The following is a 16095-nucleotide window of genomic DNA, read 5'->3' on the forward strand; positions in this document are numbered from 1 at the left end:
TTAACGGAACGATGACAAGGTGCCCAACAATCCTCTCACACATAATTATCCCCCATAGGATTCGAACCCACGCATAATCAGAGGTCAGTGACAACGTTTAGCACAGTGCACTGTTAACTCTTTGTTCAACTCAATGTTAACTCTTTATCCAGTAAGTCTCAACTAATTCCATAGGCATGTCAAAACACGAAACCTCGAAATATGTCCCTTCCATTCAAATCAAATAGTCAAAATACAATTTAGCTAATTTTACTAGAAATCAAATAGAAAACTTGATAGAAAAGAAGCAAAATGCAATTAAAGCTAAAGATGTCATGACATCAGAGCGTACAAATAGGACAATATTAGGCAAGTGCAGTTTCAAGTATTTTGTGGCGTCTAGAGTTGCCGCAAAACCATGGCCGCTATGACCAAAACCCATGGCGACTGACTCTTTAGCTGCCACAAACTCATAGCGAGCTGCCGTGGTTACAGCATAAATCATAAAGACGCCGCGGTATGTTCGTGGCAGGAGCTGCCACGAAGTGGTAAGAACTGTGCCTCATACTGGGGTCAATGTACAAATTTTGCACAATATTTTTTGAACATTACACCCACTCTCCCACAGTTAACTAGGCCCTTGAAATCATTAACAGACAACCATCATAAAAGTTGAAATTTTCGAAATAAGAAATACTATTTAATAGAAAAATGCCGAATACAAGAAATTTTCAGCCTATATGGCATTTCCCAAGTATACAACAGACTAACAAGAGCATTGTGCATTCGATTGAGAATGAAGTTTAAAGTCATTTGGCATAGAATATAAAGTGAAACGCACAAATAACAGCTTCTTGTAGAGAATTCTTCATTGCAAGTTTGACTGTTGAGCTAAAAATAATCTTATTCTATGTAATAGTTCTTTTTTCACACTATCTGGAACAGTCTGTCTTCCTTTCGGTGTAATTTCTCTCACAAGATCATCGACGGTTACATTTTCTAGCCCTCGTTCGCGGAGAATTTCCTTCAGAAAATAAAAATAGCATATTAGTGGAATATATAGTAAATTGCTACCACTTATAAATTTGCTCCAAGGTAAAATGAAAAAACTTATGATATTGCAGATGCAGAAACAGCTTTCTGATCTGGGCGCCTGCTTGAAAGAAGATGAGTTTGAATGAAGTTGAGACAAATCATACTAAGTATTTCAGTACTTTCAGTACTAACACCTTACTGATTACTCTGTGGTTCAAATGTTGTGGGGAGTGATTATGTTTGAGAGAATTTATAGATAATAAACCGGTAACTGCTTCCGATGTATGAATGTTTATTTGCCTCAAAAAATGTAAACAGTATCTGCACAATAGTTAAACGGTATACTGGTATAAAAGAGACGGGATACGTGTTCATGATTCGATTTAAGACTGAACAGGGAGGGTAATCAGACAAAAAAGAAATGTTTAAATTGGCTGAAGTATCTACTTCCTATTACTGCATCATTCAGGTCATAATTATTCTGCACCCTGATAGGCCTATATATTCAAATAACAGACTCACCTGACAGAAGTATCCATGAAAAAAATCAGGTTTAAAATCAGTTTAACGGTTCATTGGCTGTACATTATACGATATAGGCTATTTATGATAAACGACTACAGATCGATGAATACATAATGCAGTAATACTACAATACTAGGGGACAATATATTCATTTGGTACCTTGCAGTGCTGTTTTAGATCGTCTCTCCATCCACATTCTGTGAGTCTCATGCGCAGTAATTCTTTTAATTTTTCTCTTTCTCCAGTTTCGACAAGCTGTTGGTATATAGCTGCGCGCATTTGACTGTCTCTGGACTTTTTGTCGGTCTGATATTCGGCCATTTTCCCAAAATAGCGGACAAACGCGCCTTGCAGTGTTGGGATTTTGTCCGGCTACAAAAACGAAAGATAAACTTGCCAGCAGATTGTAAAATATTCTACGCGGCAAAAACCAGACAGCATTGAAAACTTTCATAAAATGTATGAAAATCAAGCAGAGGAAAAATTAAGATACCAATCCAGTCCGTCGAAGAGTATTTTTTTTTATGCATGGAAATATCAATTTGCGATAGAATAATATATTGTCGTGGAACGCGATTTTTGTCATGACTGAAAAATAAAATATATATATACCATTTTCACAACCTCGCTTCCCTAAGCGTTTTGTTATGGCCTGGAAGTTATAGCAATCAATGAGAATATTTTCATTGTCCCAATTAATTTTGCCTTTTTCAAGTGAACGCCATTTTTACGTCGTATTGGCTGCAGCAATTACCGATACAAGGGACCTAGCATCCGGGACTGGCTTACTCCATTCTGCCACTGTGGAGATCCCACCATATTGGTTGATGAGATAAATACGAAATTGCTTTTTTAATGCCGGAGAATGGGCTAACCTTTAGTAAGCATTTACAAGTCGCGAAAATGCTGTATAGGTGTCTACTAAATTATGCGCAATCTGATGTAGATTAATAGTCCAGAAGTTTTATACCCTGATATGCCTACTTATGTATATCATGTGAATAACCCAAAAAATAGCGCCATCCACAACATAATCGTAAACACTATTTTCTGGCAAGATCAATAAACAAACCATTTGAGTATACCATGATCAGAAAATGCATTGTATATTCAACAAAATTCTATTAAAAATATGAAAAAACTTTTTTATTCGAATACAAAGATATGCAATGCAAGGACAGGAAAATAGAAGTTGTAGAATTCAAGCATTACAAACCGTGTAGACATATCTTGAGTTACGATTACATAATCGAACACACTATTGCCACTGTCATATAAGAGGAATAATCCAACATAATATTACTCAGTAAGCCATACACATCTTATAATATAAAATTTATTCAACATCAAGCAGGGATGAGTAAGACCAAATGATTTGCAATTATGACGTCAGGATTTTATTTGAGATTTCTAAGTCATATTTCCATAAAAAATTTGTACAAATATATAGTCGGGAAAAAAATGCTTTGTTTTCAAGAGTTATAAGATTGCAGTTACTCCTTCTCCAACTATAAAATAACAAGAAAACATTTTTGAGATTTCATTGTATAAAAAAGTATACGTGATATGCCATCGAATTAGTTTTGGATGTTTTCGACCAAGCTCTACAATACTATAAAAGCTAGATCTTGTGTTACAGAAGGCTGGTAGTGCAAACACATATAAACTTTTGTGACCCGAAGTTAACAATCATAAAATATAAATCAACGTATATTGATGCATGCATGAACAAAAAAACTATTTCTGAAATGTGAGATTTTTCTAAAACCATCTTACACTTGCTTTAGTAAATACATGAGCATATAGGTACTATACTTAGGGTGGGGATTTTGATATTTTACTATAAAAGTTGACGTTGCAAGCAATCGAATCAATAAAGCAGTGTTAATATTACGAAATTCCCACTGCTATAGAAATTAGAAGCAAGCTGGTTTTTGATGATCGCTTCCTCATTATTCATAAAATACAGCAAACTCAAGTACAATATGCCATTATTGAAACTTGTACAAGCCATCAATATTCTCTCGAATTTTCACTGATTTGATTTTACCCCTTCAAGATTGTTATACCATGAGTTGTGGAAAAATCAAAGTCGCTGATTGCCGGCAATTTTCTGTGCAGTAAATATAAACTAGGATTTAAATCCTTATAAACATTAGCAGGTTTGTCAACTAGACGACTAAATGTTTTTTTAGGAGTCTGTTTACCCAGAATTCAAATTGAATAAATAGCTTTGCTCAATTCCTAAATGATGTTTCAATGCCAATCTTTTACAATGCATTTGGTTCTAGAACCTGTGACCTTATGACCCTCCAACAAATTTTAGTTTTTGTACAAGTTTGATTGAGCACCAAACTTGTATATATATAACAGTAGCGAAATGTGAATAATATTTGTATCTTTCCCGTCAACCGCAAATTATAGAACAAATATCATGTTAATTGGACGAAAAATCTTAGATCAGAAAAGAAAACAGGTTTCAATACATCATAAAATTGATCAGACACTTTTATTTACCACCCAATGACTTAATCTCCACCCAGGTAAAATTTGTTTGATGTCATTTGTCACCTTTGACCCCATGGTTTATGATCCTAAGTAAAATTTGACTCCTTGAATGGCACAATTTCGCTCATTCTTGACAGGTAATTTTTTTTAATTCATTGTTATAAAGTGTTATTCTATCACAATCGTTTTAAACCACGTTTTTTCTCTTTTCGCTTTTTTTCTGAAATAATTTTTTCTGTTGCTTGTTTTTTGTTTGCTGGACCACTTTCTCCAGTGGAACTATGATCACTAGAACAAGGTCTATCATCTGCTGGTCTTGTACTTGCCAACTTTCCATTTGGCATAGCATGAATTTCAGTCATAAGTTTGGCCCGAGAGGCGTAATCTTTGTAATGTTCTAATAAGAGTCTTCCTGCTTCTTCGTTTAACGCAGATTCAGGATTTGGATGAATAAGAAGACATTTGACAGTCTAAAACACGAAGAAACAAATATAATCGAAAAACTAAATAAAAATTTAACGCCAATGGGTCAGAAGCTGACAAAAAAATCATGATAATTTTATACACAAAGCAGAGAGCAATGAGTTTTGACAATCGTTGGATTCAGTTGACACACCTTAAGTCACAGCCATTTGATTGTGAGAGCATAGCAGGCATTTATGATTGAAATACACTAAATTCATATTCAAAATCCGAAATAAATAAAATTAAAAAAAAAGATAATCATCAACCATGCAACAGTGACGAATACTGATTTGTCATGATGATCTTAACTTCAAATTGGGTATAAAGAATATTGCTGACTTTCAAGAAGAATCTTGATTTGGATTCATTTTTGCATTCTTAGAAAACCAAACTACTGTTGTAAGCTGCAATGAATCTAGATGTTATTCAATTTTCATAACTTATTTCAGTGACTGTAAATTTTTAATCAAATGTCGCACATTCATGCTACACAATAAATCATACTTGCTTTTGTCAAAAAAAAATGATTGATGACAGAATATTACTATGGCCGTAGCAATTAAAAGTGAATGAATAAGTTGCCTCATACCAGAATTCAAATGTTTAATTTAATTTTCAAGTCATTAAAAATTGTTGGTTTTTGGCCAGTTTGCTCGAGGATCACATCATGTGATTACATCTGAATGTTGGGTGCCTAACACGACACTATGTGACAAAGCTGGCACTGACTAAAAATTCATCATTTATTTCCAAATTTGACATACACAAAAACAATAATATAAAATGTACATACCAGGAGTACATTCCTTATTCCCATTTTCGAATGCCAATCCTTTTTCAAAACATTGACACAAATTTCCCCAGAACTGCTCACATTTGGGTGGAATATTTTAGTGGTAAAAAATCCCTTGGGTGGACTCGCAGGAAATTCTTTAGTTAGGCAGAGTTTCATTTTAAAAATACCCCCAGCATACGGTGTGCCCTCTAAATGGACAAAAAATTCAATAGCTTCCAGCCTGTATGGATGCTTACAAAGAAACAAACAAATACAAAGAAACATTTTTTGGGCAAACCTGGACTGGGAAAAGTTTTTTTCTATGAATACATTTCAAGGTCATAAGAGTTTTTTTCATTGTTCGTCAAGATAACTAAAAAAATATTTTTTAACTATATACTTTTATAAATGTCTTGCCCAAAGCAGTTAATAATACATATTGTATCCAAGGAAGCCACATTTATTCAATGATAAATCTACTTTGATATCCTTTTATAATTTTTTGCAATATCGTGCAAAGCAATGTGATAGGTCTAAAAGAGTGGGCATTGTGAGTTGTAAGTGACCAGTGACAGAATCCTAAAATATTCAGTGAACGTAAGACTTAAAACACTAGGCTAGGATTTACATATTTATCCTAGGGCAGGGGTTCTCAATCTGGCGTTCGCGAACCCCCAGGGGTTCATGAGAAGATTTTCAGGGGTACTTGGATGGCATTCGAGTTTTCGTGTGATGCCGTTTTTCAATGACCTTTACTACCGGAGGAAAATGCGTGCCGATCGAAACTCAGCATAGATTTTCCCTGATCTTGCGTTGTTGCGATTGAGACGCAACAATGTAAAATCCACCGCTTTGCAGCCAAACTGTGAAATCTCAAAAGACAGTGTTCTGCAGGCATTGCAGAAAGTGATAATGCTTATTGAAACTTGAGAGAGATTTTAAGAATTTAATAGTTAGGCAAAGGACAAGGGTAATGACATCAACACGAAGATTTAATCTAGCTACAGCAGTTTGTCAATAAATTGTTGTTGCAGCAAATTGTTAGTCAATAAATAATAACTTTGATGGGTGAATGGTGTCTGATTACCATGAAGTTCGCGATGATTGTTTCATGACCTGAGGGGTACCTAACAAAAAAAAGGTTGAGAACCCCTGTCCTAGGGGAAAGCCGATAAGAGGGCTTAATCACATAGCGAACCATGGCCTCTCGTCCGGTTACCAGTCCATGTCGAGTATAGACTTAGTTAGCCAGTTATTTGTTTCAAATGCGTAAAGTTGATGGTGGAGAAAGCATGTGAAGCAAATCCGTTCCACAATACTTCAGTTTGGCAAAAACTTTTTTTATCAATAATAAAACTCATACGTGGGCCATCCAAAATTGCTTGAATTTCTGACACATCCTCTTCATTCGCAGTGACTTGAATTCCTTCAATTGGTTCTGTTGCTAAAGATTTCAACTCTTTATAAACTTGTCTCACTACTTGAGGGGATAGATTTTCTTGATTTCCATGCTGAAATAGATAAACAAATTTTTTCCAATACAGCAATATTGCACCAAATGAAATCTAATGACAGAATGCAGGAATAAATGTTTCATTTTAAGGTCAGATATTTAAAACGAAAATGCGAAATTCTGTACTTAGTCCAATTAAAATGACCAGTTGGAGCTTAGAAAACGACTGCTTCAGTACTGTGACCCATAGCTAAAATAAAAATCCACTTAAATATATTCTATCTGCAATTCACAATTTATCTGATTATTACTGTAATACTGTGAGACTCACCATTGACATTTTTCAGCTAAGTGTCCCTCCTACAATCCTATGTCGACTTGGACTAAGTAGCCTGCAATCCAATATACGCGAAAGCCAAACCCTTTCTATATTTTCTGTGTTCAAGGCTTTGGTATGAGGATTAAAAGAACAGTACTACGACGTTGTGACGTCAGATGCCGTTGATTTAAAACTAGTCACGTGACTAGAGTCAACATTGTTCTTAGCATCGTTTTTGTTTAGTTCTGGCTTTATTTTCAACACTCCTGCTTGGAAATTTACAATACTAAATAAGTGTTTATAGCAGTAAACTATTGTATCTCAAGATGATGGCGTAACTCGTTAACGATCTGTCGCGGTTTGCGAGTGGCAAGAGAAGATAAAAAATATTGTTTTGTTGCTTCAAATCGTTCACAATAGGCAATAACTTTATTCCAGAAACAAAATATTATACATTAGGATACCGGATTGCATTGCTAACAATTGTTTATTCATTTTATAAAATAGTCTGGATATCATAATTTCGCTACAACAACAGGTGCATTCAATTACTTGTATGTGTGAGATCACAGCAAATTCAGCTGCTGCAGAGATGCAAGGTGAAAACTGAAATTTAATTTATGCGCTAAAACGGTTTTATTCAAACTAATTTAAAGTACTTTTTCGTGCCAAGCGTGTTTTTCAAAGACGCTAAGAGACATTATATACATTGCAATATATATAGCGATGTGGCGCTTGGAATACGCTCGCCATTGCACATCTGATTACCCTACGTGGGTTCGCAGGTTTGAATCCCGTGGAGAAATTTATGTGCGATAGGGTTACTGGACTCCTCGCAGCCATAGGGTGGCTATTGTAACAGCGCGTCTTCCTCCACCACCAAGTCCATGCAGCGAAAAAACAGAGCCATTACAAATTTTCAACTGTGGGCCCAGAAGTGTACAACTGGGATGCGAAAATGGAAAATTTTTATCGATTGTTTGTTTACATGCCGCCACACATCACACGCTATTCACTGTTTTTGAATATATTGCATGCAACCTTATTACAGAATGAGACACCTCAGCATTGTCAATATTTATGTTTATTTGTTTAGGTTTGTGACTCTTTCTTTTTCGGTGGGTGGACGCGTTCAATACGTTTTAAACTTGTGTACGTATATTTTGTTTTTGCGACTGAATCGAAATAAGATCTATCAACTTCGTTAGCTTCAATGGGTGAACTTTATTACAAATCAACCAATTTTGCAGTCATCTTGTGCGAACGTAGACTGAAGAGGGTCCGGTCGACCTATATGGCTGCTTTTATTGCCTATTGACATGTTTTTCAATAGCATTTGAAATATTGGAAAAAAACTGTTTGTTCTCCCCTAAAATTGACGAAACATTTTTGTTTGCTGCTCCAATGCGCAAATCCTTTGCTCTGCATCATTGCTTCATACGACATTCATTACATTTACGGTAACTTAACATTTCCCTCGCATCTCGGTATTTATATTCACTGTGCCTATTCTATTTATATGTATTCATTTATTTGTGTTCGTTTTGACAGGGGCATTCAGGATCTGGAGTTATAAATGAATTGTATTGATGAATTTCCCAGATGGCACTGACAGTCGCGTTGTATGGTACGCGGAAACGCGTTTTAATATGTGTTGCAGTGCGTCACATTTATGAGTCGCATTTTAATGCGATTACTATCAAATGCAATATGTTATTTTTCATATCGCATACCGTATACTAACATTTAAATGATTGATTACCCCGTAATACTAGGCACTTATTTCTGTATCTGCTCACGGCACTGTATTACTTAGCACAAGCTATAAGTATTCGGTTGATGCCGAGATGAAATCGAAAATTAATTAGGTACCGTAGTAATATGACGATGGGCATGAGGGAATTCAGGCATTATCTGCTGGTGCAGTGGTTGGGAGTAATATATTCAGTACCGGTACGGAATTATCTATGGAAAAAATAGAAAAGACAGTTAATGTTGAAAGCTGTACCTATAGTCTTGTATTCAGATGACCATGAACTGCTGATCTAGTGCCCCTACGCATGTACATACACTGTTGGTAGGATTGGGTCTGTATCAAGCTCACTATTGTAAATCTATCTGTCTATGACAATAGACAATAGGTTTGTTTCGTCGTGCAAGAAATCACAACACAAATTCAAAATAGGAAAAAGTAATTATGCGGTACAGTAGCGGATTTCATTGCAATTAACTGGAAGTCGCGAAGGACCAGAGATAGCATCATAAGTCTGGGACACCAAGATTGAAAACGAGTTAATAAAAATTGAAATAAATAAGAGAAATAAGCACAAAGAGAAACTTATTCATTCCATAAATAACCAACAAGATTGATATGAATCATCATATATGATTTGGAAGAGAATGTAAAAATAAAAGTCGGGGAAATTCAATTGATACACAGTAACTATAAAAATAATTCACCATATCATTCAGCTGTACTTCCGTACAATTGCAGCGATTAAACTTTTTATCTATTGTCATATGCAACATTAAATCGAGCGATCATTTTATTTGATGAGAATTTATTTATTTAATGGACTGATGCATATAAAGTATGTCTTATTGCTCACGTTTCTCATAATAATAATGAATTGGTACTGTAGTATGTCAGTGTATTGAACTCTTACTTACAAATTACTTTTGCCTTTTAAAGTATTGTAATACTGTGATATACTATACTCTGCAGTGCTTACATAGAGAAATTATTGTCATGTTCCCGTCACTGAATAGTCAGCAAAGGTTATCCGTAAATAATCCTACTAAACCCAGCAAAAAGGTTCCACTGAAACCAGGAAGGTCTCTCGTTGACTGGATACAACGGACAAAATCTGGAGAGGACTTGAAAAAGACAGGACCTCGATTACTACGTATAACGACAGATGAACTAGCCAAACATAACAAGCCTAATGATATGTGGATGGCATTGCGTGGAATGGTATACAACGTTACTGCCTATCTGGAATATCATCCGGGTGGTGCAGATGAACTGATGCGTGGTGCAGGGAGAGATGCCACGTCTCTTTTTGAAGAAGTCCATCGTTGGGTTAACTATGAATCAATGTTGAAGGAATGCTTAATAGGAAAGTTAATAGACACAAATCCAAAACATCTTAATCATAGTATACTGGCTCCTCCGACATCTTTAACAAGCCTAAATCCTCTTGGCGTGAACACTTTAAAAATTGACTCTGTTGGAGGTACTGCGGCAGGTGTACCTGAAATAAATCTTGAAGATTATACCTCAAATTCTGATGTGTCTATTTCCCTGCCAAATGAAAAATCTTCAGTTGAACCAACTTTGGATTGGTATCAAACAACAAAAACTATTGTAATCGTTTTGTATACAAAAATACCCAACTTTTCCAAAGATCATGTTGTATGTGATCTTTTGAATAAGAATTCAGCTGTACTAGATTTACACGTAGGCAAAATACTGCACACATTTCACATTGCTCTAAATCAACCAGTTTTATGCAGTATTCACATTGCAGTTACTTCCATTGGAAATGTACAAGTTGTCTTTACAAAAATGGACCCAAAAATACACTGGAGCACGCTTGGTGATGTACGACGAACTAAAGAAAACTTCAGCGGCAGAGACGTTTTTAAACTGAGAACATGTGAATGTTCTATTGCAAGTAAAGTTACATTGACTCACGATACTGACTTGTATCATATAAAAATGCCCTGTTCTCGACGAATGTATGTGCCCAAGGGATACCATGTCTACCTCAAAACTAGTATTGATAACATTGAAGTACAAAAACCTTATACTCCAGTTCTGAAGTCAATTTTGAATGAAAATGCAGAAAAATCACTTGAAACCGGATGTGATTTTTATCTGGCTATTAAACACTATGAAACTGGCGCGCTGACTTCAGCGTTGGGCAAATTATCACCGAATGATAAAATATCTGTAAGTGTATATGATGGAGACTTTGATGCAGAGACTATTTCAAAATATAACACGCATGTTTTGTTGGCAGCGGGTACTGGAATCACGCCTATGATTAGAGTTTTATATTCATTGTTGCGAGATCGAGATGATTCACAAGTTCATTTACTTTTTTTCAACAAAAGAATTGAGGATATTATTTGGAGAGATGATCTCGATGCATTTTCAGAAAACTATCATGGAAGATTTTTCACTCACAATATATTATCACAAGCCGATGAATCTTGGAACGGCAGAAGAGGAAGAATTTCCAAAGAAATGCTAGAAGAATATTTGTCAAAAATTGAAAATTTTGACAAAAATGATATTTTGTTCTACATATGTGGGCCGACTCTTTTTACCAACTCTGGTCTTTCCATAATTAAAGAGCTCGGATTCCCCAATGTCCATGCTTTCACATAAAATGCTTCAATATTCAAATTTTATGTACAGATTACCATTGGTCCACATAGTTCAATATATAATAAGTAGTGACCTAAGAATTTCCCACTTTTGATGCACTTATGTTTTTGTCATGCAGGAAAAAGAATTTGTTACTCTGTTCTATTTTCCCCTCCGCAACATAAAAGGCAAAAAAAGCTTCACAGAAACACTAAGGCTGCTTTACTCGACTAGCCTAGGGTTAATTTTATACCTTTTTCTGATAATAGTGTTGCTTGCAACTCTTTTATTTTTACCACTTTTAGCTTAGGTACATTGCTTTGGGGTTCATAATTAATCACTTATTTGTCCTGTTTGGACTACCAACCAGGATGACCCTACATGCAAGACTAGTGAGAAATCATTTTCTGTGAAGTGATTATAAAAAAGATTGCGCTTAAAATACACATAACAGCCAGTAATAATAATTATTATATAATATATATAATTATTATATAATATATATAATTATTGTCAAGTATTTTGCATGTGGGATTTATTGTTGCTATGTAATTACTCACTGTGATAATTTTTTATGTAAGTGTATTGTCTTTATATACAAGTGAATATATATTATACTGTATGTGTAACTAACTAGCATGGAGCGATCCTCATTGTATATGGCATAAAAAAGTGGATAACACTCTTACATCTTTCTTAGTGTACATGTGTGACGATCTCTGCAGATTTGCATCTTGTGAGGAAAATATATGTGCGAGAGGATTGCTATATGCCGTGTAATCGTAGGGTGGTTCACATAACGGCTTCCTCCTCCAAGTGCATGCATCTGAAACAAATAACTTTCCCCATATCTGACATTGTTTGGAAACTGGGCCTAGTATGTATTTCACAAGATCATATTAAGCATTCTTACTTACTACTTTCCTCTCTTTAGATAAATATGAAGAAAGTAAGTCGTTCATTCAATGTCCTGGAAAAGTTGAGCATGTATATGGCCGACTTGATAGGTATGTATAATTATAAATAAAGCCAGGGCTGTGGGAATGATAATTACTGTTTACTGAGCTGTGGATGAATCACTAGGCTTGAGTTGTAGCTGAAAATGTGCTCTTAATCATTAAATATATTCTCCCTTCAGTATATAAAAATCCTATATTTCATAGCCGTAAGCATTGAGCAGTCAAATTTCATCCGTGGTTTTTTCCCCCTCTTAACAACCATCATCGGCGCTCCAGAAGTTTGTGTAACAATAAGGTAACTAATTTTGTTTGCCTAAGTTACATCGAGTTGTGTAAAGGAATGGGCAGGGGTATATTCGCTTGGCTAACACAGACGGTCCCGAACTCGCAATAGAACTAAAATATGAAAGATCGGAATAAAATTATGGCCTAACCTGGTGCACATACTACGGGAGTATCCCATCATCAACAAAATCATAGAATTTCATTGCTTTGAGCATTAATTAGCCCTACACATTTACCAATTTTTCTCACCCCTAGCAAATCATGAGAATGTCAGGTTTAACAAATCCCATGAAAGATGTTAGTACCTCACTTATCTGACTATACTGTTATCGGTGCTCCAAAATTGTGTGTACCAATATGGAGGCAAATAATTTTGTTCGCCTACTTTACATCAAGCTTTATATAGGGACTGAAACCTATGGGCAGGGAGTATTCACTTGGCTGACACAGACAGTCCCGAACTCGCAATAGAACTAAAAATGGAGAATCTGAATAAAATTATGGCCTAACCTGATACAAACACTACGGGAGAACCCATGATCTCCTAACAGCTGAACATTGCTATCATTTTCTTGAAACCACTCATATTCCACATAATTGTGATTTATTAACGTAGAGCGTTATAATAATATAACAACTACTTTCCTTTCCTTGCTCTCATTTTCTTTTGGTAGAATTCCAACTCTTTGCCTTCTAAGATGTATCCATCACAACGGCCAGATTGCCCTGGTCTTGAAGCCACACAAGCATAGATTCGTCCTTGAGCAAACTGGTCTTCGAGATTGCTGGCAATTTTAGCGACTTTTTTTCTCTCGTCGTATTTTTTCTGGGTTTTGTTTGAGAGCTTCTTGTTCAACACTTCTTCTTCAGCCTCGGATGGTTTCGCTCCCTTTTTGCGCATCAGTGGAGTCATGTAATGAGACTCGTACCACTGTCGGAATGGAGTACTGTCGACAAGAACGATGCAATTCTTCACCAGAGTCTTCGTACGTACAAGTTCGTTGTTACTGGCATTATAGACGACATCGATGATACGGGTTTTTCTCGTACATGCTTCAGAACCCCAAGAGAAATTGCCACTGTCAAGACGAAGTGCACGGAATTTCTTGTTACCACCTCTTGTACGAACCATATGAACTCGTTTTCCTCCAATTTTAGTTTGAGCGGCCGGGCGACCCAATTCGAACTTCCTCTTTTTGTGGGGCTGGGGTCGTTTACCCCCAGTCTTCCGCCTCTTATGCCATGAATCCCTCGATATACCCATCTTTGATCAGCTTAGGCCTGCAACAAAATGAAAATATTATATGATAACAGAATAAACCAGCACCATTCAAAGCTGAGAAGTATGTCCTGACCAGACTGGATTCCATGGCAGGTGCACGCCCGAGGGCGCTAGCGCTCCGCAAAAATGCACGCGAGCGAAATCAATTTTGCACGCCGAAAATTTGCAATTGCTCACCAATGTAAATCGGTTTAAATGGTTTTAAAATCAATAATCCAGTAATATAAAGATGCCAAAATATTATAACTCCACAATTGTCGACAAATACCAGCTTGCAAGATTTGGTCTGATCGAAATATTGCGAAGCAAAAAGTTCATGGACCTTTCCCCAACCTTTGACCCGCGAAAAATTCCTCTCATTGTTACGTCCTTTTTTGCATCTTGCTGATTGGCCAATGTCACGAAGTAAACAAGGAAGTCGATGCTCGGGGAAAGGTCCATATCGTGTTGAATGATAGGAAATAGGAATCCCGTGAGAATAGTTATGAACGAAAAGATCGCCTCCGCACCAATGGCCAAGTACGGCTCTGATTCAGCGTATTTTTCATACAATAATTTAACACGAATGTACTGAACAGTACAGGTATCTAAAGTTGCTCAAACACTCCCAAAATTAGTGACAAAGTATGAAAATAATGTTTGGGGTCAAAGGTCAAACGTCCATTTTTTCTCTGATTCAACGTATTTTTTATCCGATACCGGTAATTTTACGCGGATGTATTGAGAGGTATCTGATGTCAAAGTCAGTTGCACGCGAGTGCAGTTGTTTTGCACGTCGTGAGCTATAATTGCACGCCAGGAATTCTTAATTGCACGCGGGAATTTCTGATTGCACGCCCGATTTCTCGTTCAAAAAAGCCATGAAATCCAGACTGGTGTCCTGATGTCTGAGAAAACTTAAATCTGAAAATGTATGGTATTCAGATTACATGAATAAACATATTTTCTGTATTCGTTAGGACCCCTCCTGAACAGTCTTTAGTACAGTAGTACAGTAGTCACCGACAAAAAGGGCTATTCGATATTTAGTAGGTACGGTAACCTACTGATACGATGATACCCGAATCCAGGAATCTTTAATTTAAGAACACAGATGTTCAATAAATTCATTTAGCTTTCAATCCATCAACATAGAAATCCCAAACCCCGGCACAAATGACAATACTGCAACAGATTCTGTGGGTCACATACAATTCATTAAACCTTTCTGTTTACGTCTTGAATAAGCAATATCCCGCATGTTCCAGCAGACTTTATTGATCGAAAAACCTAAACACCAAAATGCCACCCCCTGATCTAAAAAGAAATCGCCCTAACAACGAAACAATTTAACGAGAAAGTTTTAACTTTTTACCTCGAAAAGAAAACAGACCAAGTCAGTCAGACATGGGTCGAAAAAGAGCGAACGCTAGCACTTATCAGCGTGGTGAACTGTGCGTTGGATGGAGTCCGGATATCACTTCAGAATTTTTTGTTTCTTGATACAAAATATGAGTTACGCTTTTTTTTTCTAATAATTATAATATAAAAGATGACTAAAAGTACATAATAAGTCAAGAACAGTAAAAAAGCTTTGTTATATCAATAGATCTGTGCGTTACTTGCCCGGATGTATATGAAACATAGTTGATAAAACTCCAAGCACAACTTGTATTTTCTTTTTGGTAGTCTTTGAGTTACAGTATTTCAAAAATATATATATCATGTCTTACTCATTTACTGCGACAAATAATATAAATATTTCAATATCATTGGAGGAAAAATATATTGTTGATTGAGATTATTTAAATATAACTAGAGAATGAAATAAATTTTGATTATAAAAATTGCCTCGTGCGGCGTATGTGATTTCATCCGATGAGATTTATAATCATTTTTCCCATTAGCAAAATTCAGCATTGTGTTAATTCATTTGACTTAATGTAACTTGACTTATTCAATGTTTAAGCTGGGATGGCTGTCGACTTTAATGAAGTAGGAACCGCTGAGGCAAACCCAGAATATGTTACAAATTTGTTTAACCGACGTATACAATATCTGTCTGTTTGGGTGCATAACTTGTTGAGTATTTATTAGTGATTTATTCATTTTTCGTGATATATTAAAATTATGTCATAAAGCTTCATATCCAATGA

The 16095-nt window shown here is 35.9% G+C and overlaps 4 protein-coding genes across 4 annotated transcripts; 1 reads left to right on the forward strand and 3 right to left on the reverse strand.

Moving 5' to 3' along the window:
- Positions 1-233: 233 nt before the first annotated feature.
- Positions 234-1942, reverse strand: LOC120332419 (transcription and mRNA export factor ENY2-like). Its single transcript, XM_039399658.2, has 2 exons — positions 1699-1942; positions 234-1003 (listed from the first exon to the last, which is right to left on the reverse strand). The coding sequence occupies exons 1-2, from the start codon at positions 1858-1860 to the stop codon at positions 848-850; spliced, it is 318 nt and encodes a 105-aa protein (XP_039255592.2). The 5' UTR covers positions 1861-1942; the 3' UTR covers positions 234-847.
- A 679-nt stretch (positions 1943-2621) lies between these two features.
- On the reverse strand, positions 2622-7294 carry LOC120332418 (ubiquitin-conjugating enzyme E2 S-like). Its single transcript, XM_039399657.2, has 4 exons — positions 7072-7294; positions 6651-6798; positions 5306-5496; positions 2622-4517 (listed from the first exon to the last, which is right to left on the reverse strand). Exons 1-4 carry the CDS (start codon positions 7078-7080, stop codon positions 4224-4226), a joined length of 642 nt encoding a protein of 213 aa, XP_039255591.1. The 5' UTR covers positions 7081-7294; the 3' UTR covers positions 2622-4223.
- A 1696-nt stretch (positions 7295-8990) lies between these two features.
- LOC120332854 (cytochrome b5 reductase 4-like) lies at positions 8991-12063 on the forward strand. The gene has a single exon (XM_039400175.2). It carries the CDS (start codon positions 9809-9811, stop codon positions 11453-11455), a length of 1647 nt encoding a protein of 548 aa, XP_039256109.2. The 5' UTR covers positions 8991-9808; the 3' UTR covers positions 11456-12063.
- Positions 12064-13265: 1202 nt separating this feature from the next.
- On the reverse strand, positions 13266-15471 carry LOC120332295 (small ribosomal subunit protein eS8-like). Its single transcript, XM_039399511.2, has 2 exons — positions 15315-15471; positions 13266-13959 (listed from the first exon to the last, which is right to left on the reverse strand). Exon 2 carries the CDS (start codon positions 13940-13942, stop codon positions 13316-13318), a length of 627 nt encoding a protein of 208 aa, XP_039255445.2. The 5' UTR covers positions 13943-13959; positions 15315-15471; the 3' UTR covers positions 13266-13315.
- Positions 15472-16095: the final 624 nt, after the last annotated feature.

This window comes from Styela clava, chromosome 13 (assembly GCF_964204865.1).
Source record: "Styela clava chromosome 13, kaStyClav1.hap1.2, whole genome shotgun sequence".
Classification (NCBI taxonomy): Eukaryota; Metazoa; Chordata; class Ascidiacea; order Stolidobranchia; family Styelidae; genus Styela; species Styela clava.